Source organism: Cherax quadricarinatus, chromosome 38 (genome assembly GCF_038502225.1).
Source record: "Cherax quadricarinatus isolate ZL_2023a chromosome 38, ASM3850222v1, whole genome shotgun sequence".
In the NCBI taxonomy this organism is placed as follows: domain Eukaryota; kingdom Metazoa; phylum Arthropoda; class Malacostraca; order Decapoda; family Parastacidae; genus Cherax; species Cherax quadricarinatus.
The window spans coordinates 3,333,153-3,355,482 of NC_091329.1; the positions used below are offsets into that span (position 1 = coordinate 3,333,153).

At 41.2% G+C, this 22,330-nt stretch overlaps 1 protein-coding gene and 1 long non-coding RNA gene across 4 annotated transcripts in view; one reads left to right on the top strand and one right to left on the bottom strand.

Annotated features, from left to right (window-relative positions):
* LOC128692990 (golgin subfamily A member 6-like protein 7) overlaps positions 1–20,429 on the top strand; it is a 35,872-nt gene extending 15,443 nt beyond the window's left edge. For both annotated transcript variants that reach the window (XM_053782421.2, XM_053782422.2), the window contains 5 exons: positions 2,133–2,268; positions 6,045–6,144; positions 6,884–6,925; positions 9,833–10,597; positions 11,359–20,429. In XM_053782421.2, coding sequence (XP_053638396.1) covers positions 2,133–2,268; positions 6,045–6,144; positions 6,884–6,925; positions 9,833–10,597; positions 11,359–11,538 — 1,223 coding nt within the window. In that variant the 3' untranslated portion in view covers positions 11,539–20,429. The remainder of the gene's footprint in view (positions 1–2,132; positions 2,269–6,044; positions 6,145–6,883; positions 6,926–9,832; positions 10,598–11,358) is intronic.
* The window catches only part of LOC138853723 (uncharacterized), a 78,429-nt gene that overhangs the window by 48,219 nt on the left and 7,880 nt on the right, over positions 1–22,330 (bottom strand). Inside the window, exons 2-3 of one of the 2 annotated variants that reach the window (XR_011392879.1) lie at positions 2,156–2,239; positions 1,124–1,284 (exon numbers count right to left, since the gene is read on the bottom strand). This is a non-coding gene — a long non-coding RNA (uncharacterized lncRNA). The remainder of the gene's footprint in view (positions 1–1,123; positions 1,285–2,155; positions 2,240–22,330) is intronic. The other variant, XR_011392880.1, reaches the window with a different exon arrangement.

Consider the following 22,330-nt stretch of genomic DNA (forward strand, 5'->3'; position numbering starts at 1 on the left):
GCTCACTGGTCCTAACGTGCACCATGTCCCAAAATACTATATTGTTATATCTTCTAAAATAAAACTATGCACAACAAATAATTTATGCCAGGGCATAGGCTGCATTTTTTAATTTAAAAAAGAAAAATAATACGAAACTCTTCGCAAGAATTGGAAGTCCACATTAGCCAATATTTACAGACTTTCAAACTCTGGAAATAAGTCACTGACTTTTTTGGGGGGTTATTCTAGGTAATTTACACTATGATAATTGTACTTATGTGTACCTGTACCTAAATAACCTTATTGACCTCGTTTTGTTGATTTTGTGGCTTATTCGGTAAAAACAAATGCGAAAACCATAACCGCAGATATTAAAGCACTGAAACATAACGAATTTAATGCACATCAAAGTAACAGACTGCCAACTTAAATCAAGAATCACGATACTATATCACAATGATTCGCACATTCGCATTTTTATCCACACTATGTGTAGCCCGAGTGACATTGATTAATTCAGTTTGATGAATTAATATTATTGTTTCCCATAAAATGTGTGTACATTTTCTCTAATACACTTTTTATGGATAACTAAGGTATACGGGAGACGTACAGGAAGTTCCTTTGAAAAGCTTCATTCATCTTCACTATATATGATTTTGAAGCTTATACATTTGCACAGTGGTTATGATAAAAACATTCGTATAGGCATACATTATTTACAAATTACTGACAAATATTTAACTTGTGACTAAGTTATTTTGTCTAACTTTTGGGTTATCAAGATAAGATACGATTTCGTTCGGATTTTTAACCCCGGAGGGTTAGCCACCCAGGATAACCCAAGAAAGTCAGTGCGTCATCGAGGACTGTCTAACTTATTTCCATTGGGGTCCTCAATCTTGTCCCCCAGGATGCGACCCACACCAGTCGACTAACACCCAGGTACCTATTTACTGCTAGGTGAACAGGACAACGGGTGTAAGGAAACGTGTCGAAATGTTTCCACCCGCTGGGAATCGAACCCGGGCCCTCCGTGTGTGAAGCGGGAGCTTTAGCCACCAGGCCACCGGGTAATTTACATATGTTAAACTATGTATGATAAGTGCAGTTATGAGTACCTGTACCTAAATAAACTTACTTGCTCGTGGCTCGGTTGCGCGAGTCCTCAGCTCACAGTGATGGACCGAAGATCGCTCCCCGACACGGGCGACATCGGTCATGTTTTGTGATACCTCCTGCCCCTGTTTACTTAGCAGGAAGTAGGTATCTGGGTATTAGTAGACTGCCGTGGGTCGCATCCTGAGGAAGAAGATTAAAAGACCCCAGTGGAATTAAGACAGTTCCCGATGACGCACTGCCGTCATTGGGGTCCCCCCCGAGTGGTTAACTGTGTGGGTTAAAAATCTGAGCGTCAGGTTGTGCATCCTAATTTGTGTATTTTGTCTCTTTGCAGCTAGGAGCATTCATTATGTTGTACCTGAATAAAGGATTACCAACACACACCCGAATGTCTCTTTGACCCTAGTGCATTCATGGGCAAGCGCTAAAACTAACATAGTCCAACACTGTAACGTAGCTCAATTGCTAGCGGACTCAGCTCACACATTGAGGTTCGGGGGGTCGATTCCCGGTACAGGTAGAAACATTAGAATGTGTTTCCTAAAAGCACCTGCTGTCCCTTTTCACTTATCAGTAAAATAGGTACCTAGGTGTCAGTCGACTGGTGTGGGTCGCATCCTGGAACAAAATTGACCTAATTTTCCCGAAATGCTCTGCAGAACAAGAGGCTCTATATAGTAGTATGTCACTGATGTCAGCTAGGCCTTTATACCTTGTACTTGTAGAAATAAAGATAATAGAGAGGCGGGGGGGGGGGAGATGTACTGATCCTTATTATCGTCATCTTAGCAAGTGCCCATAATACAATAGGTGCTATGCACCTCTCCACAGTGGTGTTTACATATCCATTAATGAGTGTATTTAGAGGTGTGTACTTACCCATTAATAAATATATGAATCCACAGTGGTGTGCACGCAAAGAGAGACATTTAGTGTTTAAAGAGTGGCGCTTCCCCCATTAAAACAGCAGTTTTGTTAACATTGTGTGTGTGTGTGTGTGTGTGTGTGTGTGCGTGCTTATGTTTCAGGCAAAATGGCCAATTACACATACCTGTTGGTGCTGGTGCTGGTGGTGACCATCGTCACACTGCTCATCAAGAACACCACTCTCAGTCGGGAGCTGCAAAACGGCATCCTGGCCCACGGAACAGCAAAGAAAGCTTTGTAAGTACATGCCCTTTGTTATTATTTTCCTGGGGTAGCGCTAAGCATTTGGGGAATGGGAGGTCATAAGGTTTGATCGCAAAGGGAAGATGGGGAGGTAATACTGATATTTGACAAGCATTTGGACCTTGTAAATTATTCAGTTATTTATTTATTTATTTATTTAGTAATTTGAGCATACATACAGAGGTACAAAAAAATACAGGTAAGAGCAGCCTGCCAGAGCCACTTATATGCATAGCATTACGGGAATAAAAGATGTATACAACACATAATAAACAAGATTAAATTAATATATATATATATATATATATTATATATATATATATATATATATATATATATATATATATATTATATATATATATATATATATATATATATTAATATATATATATATTAATATATCAGTAAAATAGGTACCTAGGTGTTCCGGGGGTCAACGCCCCCGCGGCCCGGTCTGTGACCAGGCCTCCTGGTGGATCAGAGCCTGATCAACCAGGCTGTTGCTGCTGGCTACACGCAAACCAACGTACGAGCCACAGCCCGGCTGATCAGGAACTGACTTTAGGTGCTTGTCCAGTGCCAGCTTGAAGACTGCCAGGGGTCTGTTGGTAATCCCCCTTATGTGTGCTGGGAGGCAGTTGAACAGTTTCGGGCCCCTGACACTTATTGTATGGTCTCTTAACGTGCTAGTGACACCCCTGCTTTTCATTGGGGGGATGGTGCATCGTCTGCCAAGTCTTTTGCTTTCGTAGTGAGTGATTTTCGTGTGCAAGTTAGGTACTAGTCCCTCTAGGATTTTCCAGGTGTATATAATCATGTATCTCTCCCTCCTGCGTTCCAGGGAATACAGGTTTAGGAACCTCAAGCGCTCCCAGTAATTGAGGTGTTTTATCTCCGTTATGCGCGCCGTGAAAGTTCTCTGTACATTTTCTAGGTCGGCAATTTCACCTGCCTTGAAAGGTGCTGTTAGTGTGCAGCAATATTCCAGCCTAGATAGAACAAGTGACCTGAAGAGTGTCATCATGGGCTTGGCCTCCCTAGTTTTGAAGGTTCTCATTACCCATCCTGTCATTTTTCTAGCAGATGCGATTGATACAATGTTATGGTCCTTGAAGGTGAGATCCTCCGACATGATCACTCCCAGGTCTTTGACGTTGGTGTTTCGCTCTATTTTGTGGCCAGAATTTGTTTTGTACTCTGATGAAAATTTAATTTCCTCGTGTTTACCATATCTGAGTAATTGAAATTTCTCATCGTTGAACTTCATATTGTTTTCTGCAGCCCACTGAAAGATTTGGTTGATGTCCGCCTGGAGCCTTGCAGTGTCTGCAATGGAAGACACTGTCATGCAGATTCGAGTGTCATCTGCAAAGGAAGACACGGTGCTGTGTCTGACATCCTTGTCTATGTCGGATATGAGGATGAGGAACAAGATGGGAGCGAGTACTGTGCCTTGTGGAACAGAGCTTTTCACCGTAGCTGCCTCGGACTTTACTCTGTTGACTACTACTCTCTGTGTTCTGTTAGTGAGGAAATTATAGATCCATCGACCGACTTTTCCTGTTATTCCTTTAGCACGCATTTTGTGCGCTATTACGCCATGGTCACACTTGTCGAAGGCTTTTGCAAAGTCTGTATATATTACATCTGCATTCTTTTTGTCTTCTAGTGCATTTAGGACCTTGTCGTAGTGATCCAATAGTTGAGACAGACAGGAGCGACCTGTTCTAAACCCATGTTGCCCTGGGTTGTGTAACTGATGGGTTTCTAGATGGGTGGTGATCTTGCTTCTTAGGACCCTTTCAAAGATTTTTATGATATGGGATGTTAGTGCTATTGGTCTGTAGTTCCTTGCTGTTGCTTTGCTGCCCCCTTGTGGAGTGGGGCTATGTCTGTTGTTTTTAGTAACTGTGGGACGACCCCCGTGTCCATGCTCCCTCTCCATAGGATGGAAAAGGCTCGTGATAGGGGCTTCTTGCAGTTCTTGATGAACACAGAGTTCCATGAGTCTGGCCCTGGGGCAGAGTGCATGGGCATGTCATTTATCGCCTGTTCGAAGTCATTTGGCGTCAGGATAACATCGGATAGGCTTGTGTTAATCAAATTTTGTGGCTCTCTCATAAAAAATTCATTTTGATCTTCGACTCTCAGTCTGGTTAGCGGCTTGCTAAAAACTGAGTCATATTGGGACTTGAGTAGCTCACTCATTTCCTTGCTGTCATCTGTGTAGGACCCATCTTGTTTAAGTAGGGGCCCAAAACTGGACGTTGTTCTCGATTTTGATTTGGCATAGGAGAAGAAATACTTTGGGTTTCTTTCGATTTCATTTATGGCTTTTAGTTCTTCCCGCGATTCCTGACTCCTAAAGGATTCTTTTAGCTTAAGTTCGATGCTTGCTATTTCTCTGACCAGTGTCTCCCTACGCATTTCAGATATATTGACCTCTTTTAGCCGCTCTGTTATTCTTTTCCGTCGCCTGTAAAGGGAGCGCCTGTCTCTTTCTATTTTACATCTACTCCTCCTTTTTCTTAGAGGAATAAGCCTTGTGCATACATCGAGTGCCACCGAGTTAATCTGTTTTAGGCATAAGTTGGGGTCTGTGTTGCTTAGTATATCTTCCCAGCTTATATCGGTTAGGACTTGGTTTACTTGGTCCCACTTTATGTTTTTGTTATTGAAGTTGAATTTGGTGAATGCTCCCTCGTGACTAATCTCATTATGTCGGTCTGGGGCTCCGTGCATACATGTCTGAACCTCAATTATGTTGTGATCCGAGTATATTGTTTTTGATATAGTGACATTTATCAGATCATCATTGTTAGTGAAGATGAGGTCTAGTGTATTCTCCAGTCTAGTAGGCTCTATTATTTGCTGGTTTAAATTGAATTTTGTGCAGAGATTTAAAAGCTCGTGTGAGTGTGAGTTTTCACCAGAGCTGCCTCCTGGTGTTATTACTAAAACAATATTATTTGCTATATTCCTCCATTTTAGGTGCCTTATATATATAAGGCATATAGATTATATATAAGGCATATATATATATAATATATATATATATATATATATAATTATATATATATATATATTTAATTTAATCTTTGTTTATTATGTGTTGTATATATTTTTTATTTCCGAGATAACTGAATAATTTACAATTTATATATAATATATATATATATATATATATATATATATATATATATATATATATATATATATATATATATATATATATATATTCAGTTATCTCGGAAATATATATATATATATATATATATATATATATAATTATATATATATATATTTAATTTAATCTTTGTTTATTATGTGTTGTATATATTTTTTATTTCCGAGATAACTGAATAATTTACAATTTATATATAATATATATATATATATATATATATATAAGTACTGAATTTATAAAAGTATACAACACAAATACTATCATACAATAACCAGAATCAGTCAAAAATCCTATTAATTATAAATGTCCAAGATTTAAAAGTTTAAAATCCATCACCCTTGAAGACGTAGTCTTTAAGGGTGATGGACTGATTACATGTCATTATATCACTATTGCTTCTGTCACTTTTGTACTCGATTGAAGAAGCCTACTGTGTAGGCGAAACGTTTCAGAAAAAAGATACCTAACTGTTGCACACGCATCTTATCAAGTTGTCAGCATTGTATACTATTACCATAGCCAAAGTAATGCTATGTTAATCCCTGTTTCTCACCAGCAGGCAATAACAAAGTTGATGTTGCAGGCTCGTTGACCTTCAGAACGAGTCGAGTCGTTACAAAGCCACTAGGAGAGAAGTGGAACTCTCCAGGAACAAACTGAGGGACCTCGACAGTAAACTTAAGGTCAGACTCCATTACATACCGGCCTTCTATTATATCATAATACAACAAACTTTATCTGCTGACTTTTATAAGCTTGACAGTACTTCGTAAATCACGGGGCAGCGCTAAAGCTATATGGGTAATACAGCGCCTGTGATATGGGAGGTAATCGGGTTTGACCCAAGGAAGGGGAGGGGTAGCTCAAGATTCCTTGGCTCAAAAGCACTTCGCCAGAATCGAGACGATGGATCAACCAATGTTATTCTCTCTCTATCACTTAAGTTAGTGTATATTTGTAATTATTATTTTGACTATGTGACAGTAGCAGGTTCGCCCGGGTCTTTTCCAGATGGTGACCCGGCGGATTCTATGATGAACTGTGTGACTGTGGCTAATTCTGTTTGTGATTATTTAAACATTATAATTACTCGTATTTACTCATAATACGAGTAATAATTAATTTGAAGTATAATTATTTAGCGTATAATTATTCATGCAATGACCACATGCTCTCTCCAGGTAAACTCCAGGTAATGGCCACAGTAGCAACAAAAGTCCTCAACAGTAATTAGTACATAGTTCTACATACTTCTCATTATGGCCTTGTATTGATGAAGCCAGTGCAGGGCGAAACGTCTATACATAAAGATACCCAGATGTTGCACACGTGTCTAATTCTTCTTTAATATTTGCTTGCGCGTGTGCGTCCGTCCTTTTAATTATTTAAGATAACATCAGGTATTGGCTGTTCTCTTTGCAGAGTGCTCAGGAGGAGCTGCTAAAATCAGCCAGCTTTCTGCAGGTAAGACGACCATTATAGCACAAACCTTGCTAATAGATACCGACAAATTGGCTAAAAAAAAAAAACACGTAAGTAAACACTAGGTCATATTAGAAAACGTTTCGGTCCTGAAACCTTTCATCACACTCGGTGTGTTAAAAGTTATCAAGGTCCTGAAACCGAAATGTTTTCCACGTTCTAATGTTTCCTCACGTGTCTCTGATAAGTCACATTGTTGTACGAGTTTACTTTTAATTTCCCCTCAAGGAAGGTTCCTTGACGTTGGTGAGGGGCTCTTGATTTAGGGAATTGGATCTGTGTTCCAGTTCCCCGAATTAAGCCTGAATATTTTCAATGAATTGGCTAGGGTTTAACTAGGAATATATATATATATATATATATATATATATATATATATATATATATATATATATATATATATATATATATATATATACGTATGAGAAAATTTTAGAAAGAACTTAATTTAAACGAGTTCTTGTATATCATACGTCACTTTACATATCTTTAATATTACTTTGAATAAATTACATATACATGTATTTGTTTCGTTATGCTCAGATTGAATTTGGGATAGTTATGGCTGAAACAAATTTTCACTCTGGTTATTTTACAGAAAACGGACTTGCCAAATAGACCAAACTCATCTGTTCTGTTCAGCTTATATTGCACGATATACTGTATATAAAAAAAAAAAGGAACAATACCGTGACTGGAACGATACACAAATAACCCGCACATAAAAGAGAGAAGCTTACGACGACGTTTCGGTCCGACTTGGACCATTGACAAAGTCACACTTTGTCAATGATCCAAGTCGGACCGAAACTCGTCGTAAGCTTCTCTTTTTTATGTGCGGGTTATTTGTGTATTGCACGATATGTATGTACTCACCTATTTGTGGTTGCAGGGGTTCATACTCAGCTCCTGGCCCCGCCTCTTCACTGATTGCTACTAGGTCATCTCTCTCCCTGCTCTATGAGCTTTATCAAACCTCGTCTTGGACCAGTGTGACTTTGTAAATGGCCCAAGTCTGACCGAAACGTCGTCGTAAGCTCCTCTCTTCTATGTGCGGGTTATTTGTGTATTGTTCCAGTCACGGTATTTGTGCCTTTTTGTTATTTCTCGTCTTAAAGCTATGTATGGTTCCCGCCTCCACTACGTCACATTCTAGGCTGTTCCACGGCCTGACAACTCTGTGACTGAAGAAATACTTCCTAACATCCCTTTGACTCATCTGAGTCTTCAGCTTCCAACTGTGACCCCTCGTTTCTGTGTCCCATCTCTGGAACATCCTGTCTTTGTCCACCTTGTCTATTCGGCACAGTATTTTAAATGTCGTTATCATGTCTCCCCTGACCCTCCTGTCCTCCAGTGTCGTCAGGCCGATTTCCCTTAACCTTTCTTCGTAAGACAATCCCCTTAGCTCTGGGACTAGTCTTGTTGCAAACCTTTGCACTTTCTCTAATTTATTGACGTGCTTGACCACGTATGGATTCCAAACTGGTGCTGCATACTCCAGTATGGGCCTGACGTATATGGTGTACAGAGATTTGAACGATTCCTTACTGAGGTATCGGAACGCTATCCTTAGGTTTGCCAGACGTTCGTATGCTGCCTCAGGAGATGTGCTCGGTATTATACTCGCCCCAAGATCTTTTTCTTTGAGTGAGGTTTGCAGTCTTTGGCCACCTAGACTATACTCTGTCTGCGGTCTTCTTTACCCTTCCCCGATCTTCATGACTTTGCATTTGGCAGAGTTAAATTCAAGGAGCCAGTTGCTGGACCAGGCCTGTAGCCTGTCCAGGTCTCTTTATAGTCCTGCCTGATCCTCGACCGATTTGATTCTCCTCATTAACTTCACATCTGCAAATAAGGACACTTCTGAGTCTATCCCTTCCGTTATGTCATTCACATATACCAAAAACAGCACAGGACCTAGGACTGACCCCTGTAGAACCCCGTTTGTCATAGGCGCCCACTCTGACACCTGGTCACGTACCATGACTCGTTGTTGCCTCCCTGTCGGATATTCTGATCCATTGCAGTGCCTTTCCTGTTGTGTGTGCCTGATCCTCTAGCTTTTGCATTAACTTCTTGTGAGGGACTATAATCACCTAATTGTACTCACCTATTTATGGTTGCAGGGGTCGATTCATAGCTCCTGGCCCCGCCTCTTCACTGACTGCTACTTGGTCCTTTCTCCCTGCTCCATGAGCTTTATCAAACCTCGTCTTAAAAGTATGTATGGTTCCCACCTCCACTAAGTCACTTTCTAGGCTATTCCACTGCCTGACAACTCTATGACTGAAGAAATACTTCCTAACATCCCTTTGACTCATGTGAGTCTTCAACTTCCAATTGTGACCTGTTGTTTGTGTCCCCCCTCTGAAACATCCTGTCTCTGTCTCCTGTTAGTTAGTTAGTTACCGTTTTGTCCTTGGCACATGTCGATTAGACACTAGGCCTGGTGTGTGTGTGTGTGTGTGTGTGTGTGTGTGTGTCGTGCCGAATAGGTAGAACTGGCCAATTATCAAGAACTCATTTAAAATTAAGTCCTTTCTAAAATTTTCTCTTATACTTTTAAGGATATATATTGTTTATTTATGTTAATGTAAAAAATTATCATTTTGTACCAAAAGAACCTTAGAAAACTTACCTAACCTTATTATAACAAGCGCAATTTAATTTAGCCTAATCCAACTAAATATATTTTAGATACTTTAATAATAAACAAACACAATGAAATATATTTTTTTCGTTACGTTCAGAATAATTTTTAGGAAATTAATGCATACACAAATTTTTGCTTGCCTTATTCAGCAAGAAGAGCGTTGCTATTTAAGCCAAAATCGCAAGTTTTACCTATTCGGCACGACATATATATTTAAATTTTGATCTTTTCAGGACGCTAATGATGATAACGTAAAACTCAAGTCGGAACTTGAAGACAAGACTAAGATCGTGGAGAAAATTAACGAGGAGAACAAAGACCTAAAAGCACACTTGGAGGACAAGAAGATGCACTTGCTCGAAGCTGAGGAGAAACTAAGGACAGCAGAGGAAGAGCTACCCAAACTGAGAAAGACAGTCCGGAAGATACAAGAGGAGTTACAAGCTGCAAAGTCAGAGTCGCAATACAATCTGGAGATACTAAAGAAATTCCAAGAGAGATATACAAAACTCGTTGAAAATAAGGGTTCATCTGCCATAAAACAGGTGTTTAAAAAAACTCAAGGATCCAAATTAAGAGAGGATGCAAAAAAAACCTACCGTGGGGGGACACGTGTTGCGCTTGCAGCCAAGCATGACGACGATATGAGAAAGATGAACCGTGACACCCATGTTGAACATGAAGGTGAACAACACGACGATATAAAAAAGACAAACAGTGAAACGCACATTGAACATGAAGGTGAACAACACGACGATATAAAAAAGACAGACAGTGAGACGCATGTTGAACATGAAGGTGAACAACACGACGATATAAAACAGACAAACAGTGAGACGCATGCTGAACATGAAGGTGAACAAGACGATGAAGATGAGCAGAAGCAGCAGCAGCAGCAGGAAGCTAGTACACCATTCATGAGAAACGAAACCGTTGTTAGTCGTCTCAACACTACGAAAACAGTCTTGTCACTTTCACAGCCAAAGAAACAACCACAGGTAATCTCAAAACTACATTTAGGTTTAATATCATGAATATCCTTTGCATACGTTAAGGCTCTTGTCTATGTATATATGAAAGAAAAAGTACAAAAGATGTGGCAGAGAGCTTGCATAAATCTTTCTAGAAGCGGAAAGGAAGTAGGAGACAATGTAAGACTTACAAGGAAATAAGTGCCGGGAGAGGCAACAAGTATGATTGCATGAGCAGATGGATTATGAGAGGTGAAGATAGGATTGTTACTTTTCTACATTTGGAAAGGCAGACGGTAAGGTGAATAGATGATTAATTTGACTGGGATTGCAATTGTACTGAACCATTAGAAAGCTCATGATAGATGTAATGAATTTGTATATACTGCGAAAGGCTTAATTTCGGGTGTGTATGAGAAAGGGATTACTTTTTCATTAAAGTGGGACATACGAATGTAGAATGTCACCATGATGCTATGTCACCCATACTTGTTTAACGTCTTTATAAGTGGATCTGAAATTTAAAGTGAGTGTAGTTGATAGGCGTGATGTAAAGTAGTAGTTAACACACTTGTTTGCCGGTGACTCTTTTTGGAAGACTCGAAAGAGAAATGCCAAAGCTACTGAAGGAGTCTTGGAAGAGGTGTTATAGAAGAAAGTTGTATATGAACATATTAGCAAGGTAATGAGTCAGGTTGGAAGAGTGCGTGAACACCTCGCGTGAGCACATACACACGCGCACTCTTTATTCTTCGTTTTGCAGTTATCTAACTTATATTAAACTTCAGGAACGTGAAGATGTGCGAGAGAAAGAAGAAAGGGCAGTTGAAGAGAAGAGTAAAGATGATCCTCAAACAGTGAGCTGGCCAGACAAGAGGATAAAAACAGACGATGAATATGAATATGAAGAGGAGAAACTGGAAAATGATAAAGTTGGGAAAAACAAGCTAAGTAAATATAGTGACTAGGTAGCCAGCAGCAGCAGCTGTGATGAGTAACAACCGTCTTCCTCTCATCATCTGCTTCGTTTATTATTTTTGTTTGCATAATTACTGTTTGAACTTCGTTTAGAAAGATAATTCACGACTTGAAAAACATGTGTACTTTTGATTTCGTCTTTTACACGCCATTAGTACACTAAGAGAGAGCAATACGTGTACGGGGCCCAAGACTGTTCAACAGCCTCCCACCAGGCATAGGGAAATTACCAATAGACCCCTGGCTGCCTTCAAGAGGGAGCTGAATAGATACCTAAAGTTAGCACCCGGCCAGCCGGGCTGTGGTTTGTACTCTGGACTACGTCCGGTCAGCAATAACAACCTGGTTGATCAGGCCCTGACCCACTGGGAGACCTGGTCAAGGACTGGGCTGCGGAGGCGCTGACCCCAGGTAGTACAGTAACAGTCTTGTATATGAATACAGTAATCCAGGCTATCCTGTGTATGAATACAGTAATCCAGGCTATCCTGTGTATGAATACAGTAATCCAGGCTATCCTGTGTATGAATACAGTAATCCAGGCTATCCTGTGTATGAATACAGAGCATGTCCTGTGCATGACTACAGTAACTGTTTTGTGTACAAGTAGTGTCGTGTGGATGAGTACAGTGCCACTTACACCACTACCCTCCATACTATAAGTCAGGGGCTCTTAACAGGGGTATTCATACCCCTTTGGGTATGAGAATCAAATAACAAGGGTATGGGACTCGATCTCTCAACAATTTAAACAAAAATTTTTACATTAGAATATACTATCAGCTGTTCCGTTCCTAATTCTCCATATGTAAAGTAAAATCAAGATACTGACATCTTTGGAAATCAAACTGGTGATGGTGGTGATGATTTTGACATTCTGGTGAAGGGGGTATGGGCACATATTGGGCAATCCACTGGTGGTCTGTAATTGTGAAAAGGTTAAGAACCCCTGCTATAAGTAGTATACTATGCTTGCATAAGAATGGAGGAATACTTAAGTAGATCTACTAGCCCAAACTAGGTAGGTTCTTCCCTAAGCCAACAATTCCTACCCACCCACTTGTTATTCCTGATAAGGTATATACTAACTGTAGGATTGTAAAGCCTGCAAAATTTACGAAAAAAAAATTATATTTTTTTTTTTCACTTGATTGGAGTTAATATTTTCTCCTGAGTGAATCTAGAGAGAGAGAGAGAGAGAGAGAGAGAGAGAGAGAGAGAGAGAGAGAGAGATAATCAGTACTAACGACTCACTAGCACATCACCGTTTAATTTTTTGCTAGTTAAGATTTGCATCGTGTGTATCGAAAACACGCTTTTAAATTACACTTTCCTGCGCACCAGTGTCGCATACAAGTCATCGTTATTTTAACGATGAAGCCTTAAACCCGTCAGGGTCAGATACGCTTGGAGAATGGGAGGTGATGTGGTTTGATCAGGGGAAGGGGAGGGTAACTTAAGTTCTTGAGATCAAGACACATCCTTGAATAGATACAATCAAGAGGGTATGAAATATTTTCTGTAGAAATAAGGTTGTAAGTTTTTAAATTTGTAAATAACACAAAACTTTCATTAGCATCCCCATTTATTAATCAGGGAGAAGCGCTAAATCCGTAGGAGTCATGGCGTCTGGTAACTAGTAGGCAATCTCAGTGTTCAATCCAAGGGATGATAAGCACAATTCCTTGGATGAAGAGCCCCCTGGTAATCGTATGGATCCCGCCACCACTGAATTGTCAGATGAAACGTGAGGACATACTAGTATATATTAGAAAACGCTTCGGTCCTGGGATCTTGATTGGGGTCATAACCAAGGTCCCAGGGCCGAAACGTTTTCTAACATGTTCTAGTGTTCACTTACGTCTTTCTAAACCCCTCTAACGGTACCCTGCTGTATAGTCCTTGTGGCTTAGCGCTTCTTTTTTGATTATAATAATAATAATCTAACGGTACCCATTACCGAGATTTCATTACACTAACTATAAACAATACCAAGACATGCTGAGGAACAAGACACCTAAGAGAATGTGTGTAATATCTGCCGCTTTGTGAGACTCTCTAACAACGACTGTTGACAATGTCCCCCAAGACTCCTGTCCTCTCAGTCACAAGTGGCTTGTTTTTTTTTTTTATATTTTATTTAAAAACACAGGATACAGTAGACATGTATATCACACAATTGACGTGTTCACAAAACATGAAACATTTACAAAGAAAACAAAAATTCCTTATAATTAACAAATACCATACATCAAAAATTACTACTATCCTACCCTACTTACGTGCCCTTAACTCATATGACTGTATATACAAACTTTCTATGTGCACTAATGCTTTGGCCTCGCAATTTATATTGTAATATTAGCATTTAATACACCAAACATTCTGTAGCTATTCATTCCCGAATTTTTGTATTTTTGTATTTATAACCCCTCAGTATACAATATACTTGTATATCATACACGAGTGACTCAAATCACAAAATATGAAGACACATATAAGTGCTACAACATCCGCATGACTAACAAAAAACCTCTACAAAACTTTTTTTTTTAAACAGTCTAAAAGATAAAATAAAAAATAATTAATTAGCTCCTAATCTTTCATATAATTATAATCTCATTGGCGAGAGACTCACCGCACTTACAACTTCGTGCAGGCGCATGCTACCCCCCCCTTTTTCCTTTTATCTCTCACCACCTATCCTAATTACAGGGTTACACAGGCTTATACTGTGCGTCCATCAAAAACAATATACATTAATATGTCAGCAAGTATACATGGCCTTGGGTCCCACGTAGGACATCAATACCATTACCAGTACAGAATACAATGATATAATACTGAACATTATCATGGGAATAAAAATTCATCATGTACATACAATAGTCATATAATTAAAAATATTGACATACAGGTTCATACGTGTTCCGTCCTTATTTTTTCCGCAATAACACTAAAGAACAAAACCGGTTGAGGAATCTTACTCAATCCCCATTATGGACATTGCACAATAAAATTGCTCACTCCTAACCAATACCTCACAATTCATCATAATATTCATATGTCATTACAAACTACACATATACATGGTTAGGTACATAGAGAAAGATGCCATTTATGTGATCATAAAAGTGACGAAGCCTGACACTACAGAGATCATGAATTCATGAATAAACACAGCTAGCCTAAGTAACAATTCAAATTTTGTTGACAGCAACGAAATGTACCTGGGTTAAATGCAACCCAAAACTGTAGTTAACACCGGATTCCTGTTGGTAACCAACCACTAACTTTTATACCGAAAAGCAGAAAATTTTCTACCACAAAGCAACTATGCAGGGTCACAGCACCTCACAAACATAAGTTGAACAACGATCAAGTTAAACTTGGGTTCAAAATTAACATCATTCTGCTCTAAACCCGAGATCCCAAGATTTAGTTATCATGTTTAAAAGATTATCCTGTATGCAGTGAACATAACCATAGGTTTCCAAATTCATCATGCATCTCCTTCCCACTCATTCATAGCCCTCCCACCATCCACACAACAAAGGAGCCTAAACCAACCTACCCTCATGCATCCCCCGGTAGGAGACCAACCCTTTGCCCGCCCCCTGGGTTCATGAGGAGGAGGCCCCCCACAGTGAGATACCAGTAACCCTCCGAAAAGGTAATTACCCACCGCCCCCATAGACTTGCCTATTCCTACACATCGTTCTATAAAATCTCGCTGCTAACGCTTTTATTCTCAACTCTCCCCGAACCTCCCTCATCCCCCAAGATACATGTAAATAATCCGTCATGACATACATTAAAGCCCTACCCACATCACCCGGCACCCCAGTTACATCCAACATTAAAGCCCTTAGGAATGGCCATTCCCCCCCCCAAAGTCTGATAACGCTCACCATCCATAACCTCACCCCCTCCAAAGAGGGACAAAAAAATACCGCATGAAAAGCCGTTTTGGTGTCCCCACAGTGCAAGCATGAGTCCTCTCTTACAAGACCCATTTTACACAACACATCCCTAGAGGCCAAAATTCCCATTAGAAAACGATGTACTAACTCCCGTACCCCCGCTGGTATTCAAAGCAAGCCAAACTTCCTCCATATGCTCATCCAGTCATATGTTGGATATACAGCAAGCCCTTGTAAGACACCCGTACCCACCACAGCACCCACCATCTGTTTGACCTTTAATTTGGACACCTGTTCTATTCAATAAAACCCTCAACATGTCTTCACAATACCTCAAATCCCTTCCACACCACCATCTTTGTGCATCCTCCATTACCCTACCTACCCTGACTCCCCGGTTCCCCCCAGTCCGGATATATCTTTGTTTAATATATAAAGCCATTACTCTATGACCCAATACCATCAGGCCAAGACCCCCACGTCTCACATCCGTCATCACCACGTCCTTGCGCAACCATGCCCTCCCAAACCCCCACACATACCTTAGAACCTTCCTCTGGATTTCCGCAATATCCTGTGCTCTTAAAGGGAACAGCTCAGCCACTCCCCACACCTTACTGTAAACCGGAGAGTTGACCACTAAAACTCTCTGCTGTAATGTTACATCCCTAGCCCTTAAGCCTCCAAGCCTTCCCAAAACCCTGCTCGTAACTAATTCCGAATTTATCTTCCTACTATCCTGGACTTCCACCATGTACCATACTCCACAAACCCTAATTCTGTCCACTACTGACCATCCCAACCCCTCCCCCAAGCTCCCGCCTATCCAATCCCCCACCTCTAATAGTCTCGACTTCATTAAATTAACTCTCATACCCGTAGCATCCCCAAATATCTGAATGACTCCACCAACTTTCCTTAGATCTTCCTCATGCATTACCAGCACTGTAGTATCATCTACATACCCAACAATACCCCCCGCTCACCCCCCATTATCCCCTGTCCATTCATCACCTCATCCACGAGCCCATAAAATGGATTCTGTACGCAGGCAAACAATAACTGAGAGAGTGGACAACCCTGCCTCAAACCTCTCTCCATCAGTACTGGGTCCCCCAACTTACCATTAACCTGTACCCTAATAACAGCTCCCTCATACAAGGTTTGCACCCATCTCACCACCCTCCCCCCAACCCAACTTTTCCAAACAAACTTTTAAGAAATCCCTATTCACACAATCATACGCATTAGCCCAATCTAAACCGAGTATTCCCCCTTCGGTGCAGCTCTCAATAAAATCCCTTATGTGACTATGCCCGTCCCTCATACTTCTTCCCGGGATGCCAAACTGTCCCCCATGTATCACTGATCCTAGAACCTTCTTCAGTCTATTGCCCAGAATTTTAGCATAAATTTTATAATCTCCACACATTAAGGATATCGCTCTATAATTACTCAGTACTTTCCCTTCCTTCTTCGGCACCAACACAACGATCCCGGTTTTCTGTGTCTTCCCCATCCTCCCACTGCTCCACATATAATTCAAGACCTCCACTAAACCATACCTAATGCATTCCCAATAAACTCTATAAAAATCATTCAGTATTCCATCAATGCCCGGCGTCTTACCCTGACCCATCCCGTAAACCGTCTCTCCCACCTCCTTCTCACTAATACTACCCTCCAGCATTTCCTGTTCCTGTTGTCCCAATACAATAGTATTCTGCATAACCCCAAATACCTCCTCACTGGCAACTTCCGTGTTCCTCCTCCATTTCTCCTAAACCAATAATCAGCATAAACGCTAATGTCATCCGTATCGGTAAGGCCTTGACCCACCACATAACCCCCCCCCATCAGCGACCACTAGATGTGCTATGGTAGTCACCATCTGCCTTTCCCTAAATTTTCTCAGTACATAACCTGATGGTCGATCACCCTTTAACACCTCCTCTAACCCTGCCCTAACTCTAATCGCGTTAAACCTTTCATTAAGTAACTCTTCAATCCTACTCCTTAAACCATCCACATCCCCTCACATACCTTCCCTACCCCCCCCCATCATAAACAGCATTCAGCTGTCCCTCCAGGTAGTTTTGTAAATCATACCGCCACCGTGCCTGTTCCCTTCCACGTATCCTGAAAAACTCTGCGATTCCTGTCTTAGCCCACATCTCCCACCAGTCAAGCAAATCCATCTCACCATCCCTACCATCCCAGAAATGTCTCCACCATTCCTCAAAGGAAGAGCCTTCATCCCCATCCTGCAGAAGCCTCACATTCAATTTCCAATACCCAGCATATATGCGTACTGTACCATCCACCCGCAGATCAGCTATCACCGCCCAGTGATCCGAAAAACCGACATCGAAAGCCCTCACTCTCTCCACACCAATCCCCTGCATCACATATATCCTATCTAACCTCGCCTCATAATTCCCACGAATGAACGTGTGCTCCACCCCATACTTCCCCCTCCCCACCACATCTACAACTCCTACATCCCTTAGAGCACCCAAGACACATCCCGCCCCCCTCGGTAAGACATCCCCAATCCTAATCACACAGTTCCAATCACCCCCAAGTACAGTTATGGAAGGTAAACCCCGCAAATAATACATCAAAACATCACTAACAAAATCAACTTTCACTCTAACATTGTTGCATGCCGGCATATAAACACCAATGAAACATACTTTCCCCACCCCCCAGTGCCCATCTACCCTTACGACCCTCCTCCCTCCTCCCAACCCATGACACGCAATGGGCTGGTCTCCTTTACAGCTACTGCCACCCCTCCTTTTAATTGCAAAGCATTACTGACAAATAGTTATAACCCCGCAAATGCAATTCACACCCTAACCTATGGTTATGCTCCTGCAAAAAACATACATCTACATCAAACCTTTGTAAAAACCATTCTAACCAAACCCTTTTTACCTCAGATTTAAGACCATTTACATTTATTGTGACACACTTGAACTTCCCAGAAAAGGCGGCTTACCCCTATGCCGCTGTGTCTTACTCAATTCACCTTTCATAGTACCTGTACCATTTTTATAATTTTTCCTAACCTGTCCACCAACCCCTCCTTGCCCTCCCCCACTGAGCTTCCCCGGTACACCCCCTCCCCTGCTTGCCTTCTCCCCCACAGCTACCCATGACTTCTTCCCAGGTCTCTGCCCAGGTGTTAAAACCTCGAGGTCCAAGGCACCCGCAGTCCGTTTGCGTGAGCTCTCACTCACACACAGATCTACCTCCTGCGAGTCCTCCTGATGGACTTCCACCACCACTTCCCTGTCCTCTCTGTCAGTCCTCGAACCCTCCACCTGTCCCTGCTGCTCATCCATCAGCTGCACCTCACTTAACTTCTCGGGTCCATCCTCCCCAGCCTCTGGCTCGTCCAAGAACTCCTGCAGCACTGCTTCCAACATCCTCTCCTGGGTAGACTCTTCCACGTCCACCCTTTCCTCAGGCGATGGGGGCCTCTCCCCTGTCACCTCCGGGAGGGTAACACACGTCCCCATCACCTCTTCTACCTTGTCCACCTCCTCACTCCAGAGATTCGTCTTCTGTCCATCCGCAACCCCCAACTCCACATCCACGTTGCACGGTTGCTGTTCCACCATCCATGATAATGCCATCCTAGGGGCTTACCTTCGAGGACACTGCGCCGCCATATGCTCGTAAGAATCACATAATCGGCAAGTTTTCCTCTGCCCTGCATAGTGGACAAATACCTGTGTCCTATAGCCTGTCAGCGTAACATACGAGGGTACTGGCTGCCTCAATGACATCTTCAGGGTGCAGGACCCCTCGGGCAGCCCTTCAAATGGCCCGTCCCTCCACACCCCCATACTAGCCGTATGAACAGTTCCATAATTGCTGAAGGCTTCCTGAATGCCATAGGACGTTGCCTCGAAGGGTACATTACGTACCTTTACCCACGTGTAATATTTTGAAACATCATGTAGACACACCTCTACTGTTGAGTTCACACTCATCCTCCTTTCCTGAAATTCATCCACAATCCTGGTGTAAAAGCCAGCTCTTGTAAACTTCACAAAAACCCTTGTCATTCCATTAAGGGCGACACCGTACAATTCATCGTTCGGTATCCCGTAGACGTCCCTAATTATGGCCGATAACAGTACATGCATTGTCGCACTGTTTAACGTTCCTCGAACTAATTCAATACAGACAGTATTCACTCTCCGGCTGATACAATCCGCCATGTTGGTGCCTAAGTCAAGCAGTCACCACCAGGTGGCGTGTAGGGAGACTCAAGAAGCGTCCTCTCTTCCCAGTGGTCGAGAGACGAATGGTGGCTTGTACAACACTTTCGGGAGTAAAAACTATAAACTGTAGTAAATATAAATTACAAATTACTTGATCGTTGGTCATGGACACGCTTATTAATCGCAAGATAACTATCCCTGATTCCCTTACCCCATATTTAGTGGCCACTGTGACTAGGGGGTTAAAATACAGTATTACCAAGGGCTCTGGTGCAAAGACTAGTTAACACGATTCGTTGTAAGGCCTTTGAAGCACGTTGTTAACTACCAGGTAGCGTTGGGAAACTGTGGGGGACTCAGAGAGACAGAAACTTGAAAGTGCTCTCAATTCCTTGTCAAAAAGATGGCTACCAGCATCCTATCCCCCCCCCTCCCTAGTTTACCGGAGGACCGCTAGGTGTCTACGTATCTAATTTTCCCTACTTTTTTAATTTATTATTAACTCTAATTCTACCTAAAACCTGTAATCTATCAAATCTGTGTAAATATATCACTTATGTGCTGACTCGTGATTTCCGCTGTTTGTCAGCGTGGATTCTAAAAGCCTCTACTGCTTGTTACAATGGCTTTGTGGGATTTCTTGAACTCAATAAATTCCCACAACACCTGTGCAATAAAACACATTCATTAAAGTTTCAACAATAAAGCTACACAAGTGTTTCACGTGTCTTATTATTACCAAGGTTAATATCCATTATTGCTCTCCACGGGTTGCCACAGCTTTCCTACATAACTCGTTGCCTCGCAGCGTAATTATTTCTTTTTAGAAACTGGTACAGCAAGCTCTTTAATATTAATGGTATGCAATACCAACATTGTTGAATAATACATGTGCAACATCTAGATACCTATCTTTTCGCCACAGTCGTTTTATCAGTTTAAACAGATTTAAGATGAAGGTAGTGAACACCTTTAAAGCAGGAGACTGATTACCTCATCTGTCCACAATTTCAACAAGGCTGAGGGATATTACCTCATCTACTATCCACAGTTAATAAGCTCTAGACTGAACTGATAATGCCACTGGTTGGGTGAAATTCAAAAATACACCCAGGTGTTGCGCATGTTTGTAAATTTACTAAAGTGAGCCTTACACACGAGGTGACATAAATTATATGACTGGTTTTGTTTTCTGTTCTGTATTAAAGCCTGTTACATGTCTTGCCTGTAAAGGTGCCATTACGAAGTTTATATAGCCTCGTTACAAAATTTAAATTCCTTTTTCCTACATGTGATGACTCTTCCCAACATTTCTAAATAGCTCACCCTATTCTGATACTGTCCCAAGTCGTTCCCATCCTCCTTTGCCATTTCCCTGATTCAATCACTGCGTCCACTTTTTTTCCCTCCTGTTCTGTTCCACCCACATCTTCAGTTGTCTGTGTGGCTATGCTCTAGGTGTCAACATAGTTGCTGATCCCTGTGTTATATAGCATAGCATATAGTATCATCCATGTACTTTAGATAGGAGATCCCTTTTAGGCCTGTGAATGTTGTGTGACGTCACGGGATGCGCATGTGCACGTTCGTACCTCTGCCCCGGTCTCAGATGGCGTGTAGACCTACAGTGGCCTGTCTGGATATTAGCAGACAAAAGAGCCTCCAGACTGCGCTGGACACCGCGAGTTGAATTGTCACCACAGTTAAAATTTTCAGTTATACTCTAAAATTAATCATAATATTTATAATAATCATTATAATCCTAGTACCAATCATAATAAATCATAATAATCACCGTAATATTCATCAGCCTATTAAACAACATAATTAGCACAATTATAACTGCCCTTGGTGACGATATATTCAACCCTTGACCCACCAATTGTACGTATGAGTGAAAAACTTTAGAACACTTGAATGAACAGCGCAGTAGGCCTATTAGCCCATGCTAGCCAGGTCTAACTCACACCCACCTACTGAGCTGGTCCTTCATGAGCCAAAAAAAAAAAAAAATATCCGTTCATAAACAGCAACAGACTATATAACACCGAGAGGTGTGTATCAGTGTATAGATGCTTTACAACTTATTTTAATCCCTATTTAAAAAATAAAGTATTCTTGATTACTGTCAATCATTTCTCGGTTAATGGACCTCGTGTAGTCGCCAGGCCTTACTTAAAACCCAATTAACCAACCAAATAGGCAGTGACAATGACATGTACACCAGTGTAGTTGGCCCTTCACACACTTAATTCTGGCCACACTGAACATATCTTCTAGGTAAGTTAAGATACTTTATTTCAGCATAATGCAATGTTTGCACAGAAGTGGATGACATTTAGATGTGCATGCAGACAGCCCCTTAATAAGCAGAACATTCTCTCACACACACTTTTAGATTACAATTATACTAGTTAGGCTTCAGACTAGCCATTCGTGTGTTGTTAAACCTGCAGTACACCAGGACACAAAAATCAAGATTATTTTATTCAGTATTTAAAGTATTAAAAATAAATGGCATATATAATGAGAGATAAATACCTCTGTTTACACTGTACAAATTTTAAGAATTTCACGCATACTGTCAAAACAGGCAACTTGATTAAATAAACTCTCCAACA